This window comes from Gekko japonicus, unplaced genomic scaffold (genome assembly GCF_001447785.1).
Source record: "Gekko japonicus isolate JY-2015 unplaced genomic scaffold, Gekko_japonicus_V1.1 scaffold3844, whole genome shotgun sequence".
Classification (NCBI taxonomy): domain Eukaryota; kingdom Metazoa; phylum Chordata; class Lepidosauria; order Squamata; family Gekkonidae; genus Gekko; species Gekko japonicus.
Genome location: NW_015169900.1, coordinates 1 through 2,565, shown reverse-complemented (window position 1 = coordinate 2,565; position 2,565 = coordinate 1). Strand labels below are relative to the sequence as shown.

Here is a 2,565-nt window from a genome sequence, read left to right as displayed (position 1 = left end):
AATAATAAATTTGCGGCTTCTCTCCCATTAGGACTTTTCCGCTGTACCTTCTGCGAGACCGAAGTGGAGGAAGATGAGTCGGCCATGCCCAAAAAGGACGCCCGAACCCTGGTGGCCCGGTTTAACGAGCAGATCGAGCCGATCTATGCCCTGCTGCGCGAGACGGAGGACGTCAACCTGGCCTACGAGATCCTGGAACCGGAGCCCATGGAGATCCTTGCCCTGAAGCAGAGGTGGGGCGGGACTAGGGTTGCCAGGTCCTCCTTGGATACCGAGGGGGGGTGGGACGGGGTGCCAGCTCCGGGTTGGGAAATCCCCGGAGGTTTTGGGGGTGGAGCCTAGGGAGGGTAGTGGGAGGGGTCTCAGCAGGGTATTGTGCCATAGTGTCACGATTGCGCTGGCGGGCCAGGCAGCGCACGGAAAGTCCAAAACACAGTCCGGGGTCATGGCACCAGATGAGACAGAGTAATGTGAGCAGAGTCCAAAATACCAAGTCAAAACACAGTCTAGGGTTACCGGAGATTGCAAGCAGATTTCAGAAGCCGAAAGCCGTTCGTCAAAAGTCAGGATACACAGTCCGAAGTCAGGGAGCCGGGAAACGTCACACAAGCCAAAGTCAGGAGCCGGGAAGTCAGAATGAAAACCAGGAGACAGGAATGCAGGATCCGGGGTGCAGCGATTCTTCTATGCGATTAGTTGCCAGCACGAGTTGGGAATCTGAGAGAGACGCCTAAAAAGCCCGGTCGGCTTGTTAGCCAATTTCCAGCTGCTAACAGGGTCCTGGCTCCGGTCAGTACTCTGGGCTTAGAGGACACCGACCTCGCATGCACGCCTCCTTACGCCGGGTTGCCATATCCCGTCGCCTCTGATCGCACAAACGAGCCACCAGTGCAGGGGAAATCAGGAGGCGTGGTTCTTGTGCTTGGCTCTGCCGGCGCGGCTCCAGGTGTAAACTCTCCTCGTAGCTGGTGCTCATCCTCCACAAGACTTAGGTCTGGTGATTCAAGGGGTGCAGGGAGCTCACCCTCAGACGTTGAGGGCGCAGAATCCCCGGGGTCAGGGTCTACGGGGTCGGGCTGCACAGCACTCACACATAGAGCCCACCTTCCAAAGCATCCATTTTCTCCAGGGGAACTGATCTCTGTCGTTTGGAGATAAGTTGTCATTCCAGGGGATCCCCGGGACCCACGTGGAGGCCGGCATCCCTAGCTGGGACAGAGATCCAGGGCTGACGTTTGCCGTCCTTCTCTTTATTATTTATTCATTTTAAAATTTATTCTAGGACATTTATATCTTGCCTTTCTGCCCTCACAAGGGTCACCGAAGAAGCTGGCAAATCAGAACACACATCATAAAAACACGTCTTAAAAAAAACCCATTAAAACCAACCAGAGCAACAGCAGCGGATGTCAGCTAGCTGCCATGCTTTCTTTGTTTACCTTCATCCCCGACCCTTGCGCACGCGCGCATGCTTGCTTTGCTTTGCTGACATGGGTAACTTAAGGGAGGCTCGCTTTCATCCGTGTCTGGCTCAACCAGACAGCGCTATCAGCGCAGCCTTGACGAGAAGGGTCAGAATCCGTAGCCGGAATTTTGAGGCTTGTGGGGCAAGTTGTTTCCTGATGGGGCTGAACTTACCGGTCCAGCTCTAGGCATCTTTGCAGTGGGGCTCTCATTTTGACACCTCTGCTGTCAAATCTATGTGGACGTGTAGTTGTGAGCCTGAACCCCGGCAGCCGTCTCCCCTAGACCCTTAATACTTTAAAGATAGATGGTGGGGGGGAAGAAACGCGGTCTTAAGGAACTGAGTTGCAAGCCTCTTAAAGTCACCCACCAGAGGGCCAAAGTTCCCTTCCTCCCTTACCTCTGCTAACCCTCACCTATCTTTCCATTCCCTGCCGGAGTGGACAAATGCCTCTGGAAAGGCCTGGGAAACCAAGGCACCCCCTTCTGAGAGCTCACCCCTTTCCCCAGCCAGGACTGAACGGTACAGGTCGGTCCTCTTCCCTCTCCTGTTCCTTACTCACAAGGGGGACTCCAACCAAGCCCTGTGGGGCTGCCCCTTTCAGAAAGGGGGCGGAGCCCCGAATAACCCCACTGTAGCTACCGGCCTGCACATCATGAAAACATTTAAAACCAGAGCTTCACAAACATAGGTATAGGTAAAGGTTCCCTTGCTCGAAAGCCAGTCGAATCCGACTCTAGGGTTGTGGTGCTCATCTCCGTTTCAAAGCCGAAGAGCCAGCGCTGTCCAAAGACGTTTCCGTGGTCATGTGGCCAGCATGACTAAACACCAAGGCGCACAGAACGCTGTCACCCCACTGAAGTGGTACCTATTTATCTACTTGCAATTTCTTGCTTTCGAACTGCTAGGTTGGCAGGAGCTGGAACTAGAAACGGGAGCTCACTCCGCCATGCGGCACACTCGGGCCTCGAACTGCTGAACTACCGACCTTCCACAGCCTGCAGTTCAGCATCTTAACCACTTGAGCCACAAACATACAGAGAGATAAAAACCAACACTGAATGTTTTTTTAAAAAAATTAAACATGGGTCAGGAAAGAT

The 2,565-nt window shown here is 53.8% G+C and overlaps 1 protein-coding gene across 1 annotated transcript in view; it reads left to right on the top strand.

The window, feature by feature from the left end:
* GTF2E1 (general transcription factor IIE subunit 1) overlaps nt 1–233 on the top strand; it is a gene marked incomplete at its 3' end in the record, with an annotated part of 29,045 nt that extends 28,812 nt beyond the window's left edge. Inside the window, exon 3 of the mRNA XM_015417493.1 lies at nt 32–233. Within this exon, the coding sequence (XP_015272979.1) occupies nt 32–233 (202 nt within the window). The remainder of the gene's footprint in view (nt 1–31) is intronic.
* Between the last annotated feature and the right edge of the window lie 2,332 nt (nt 234–2,565).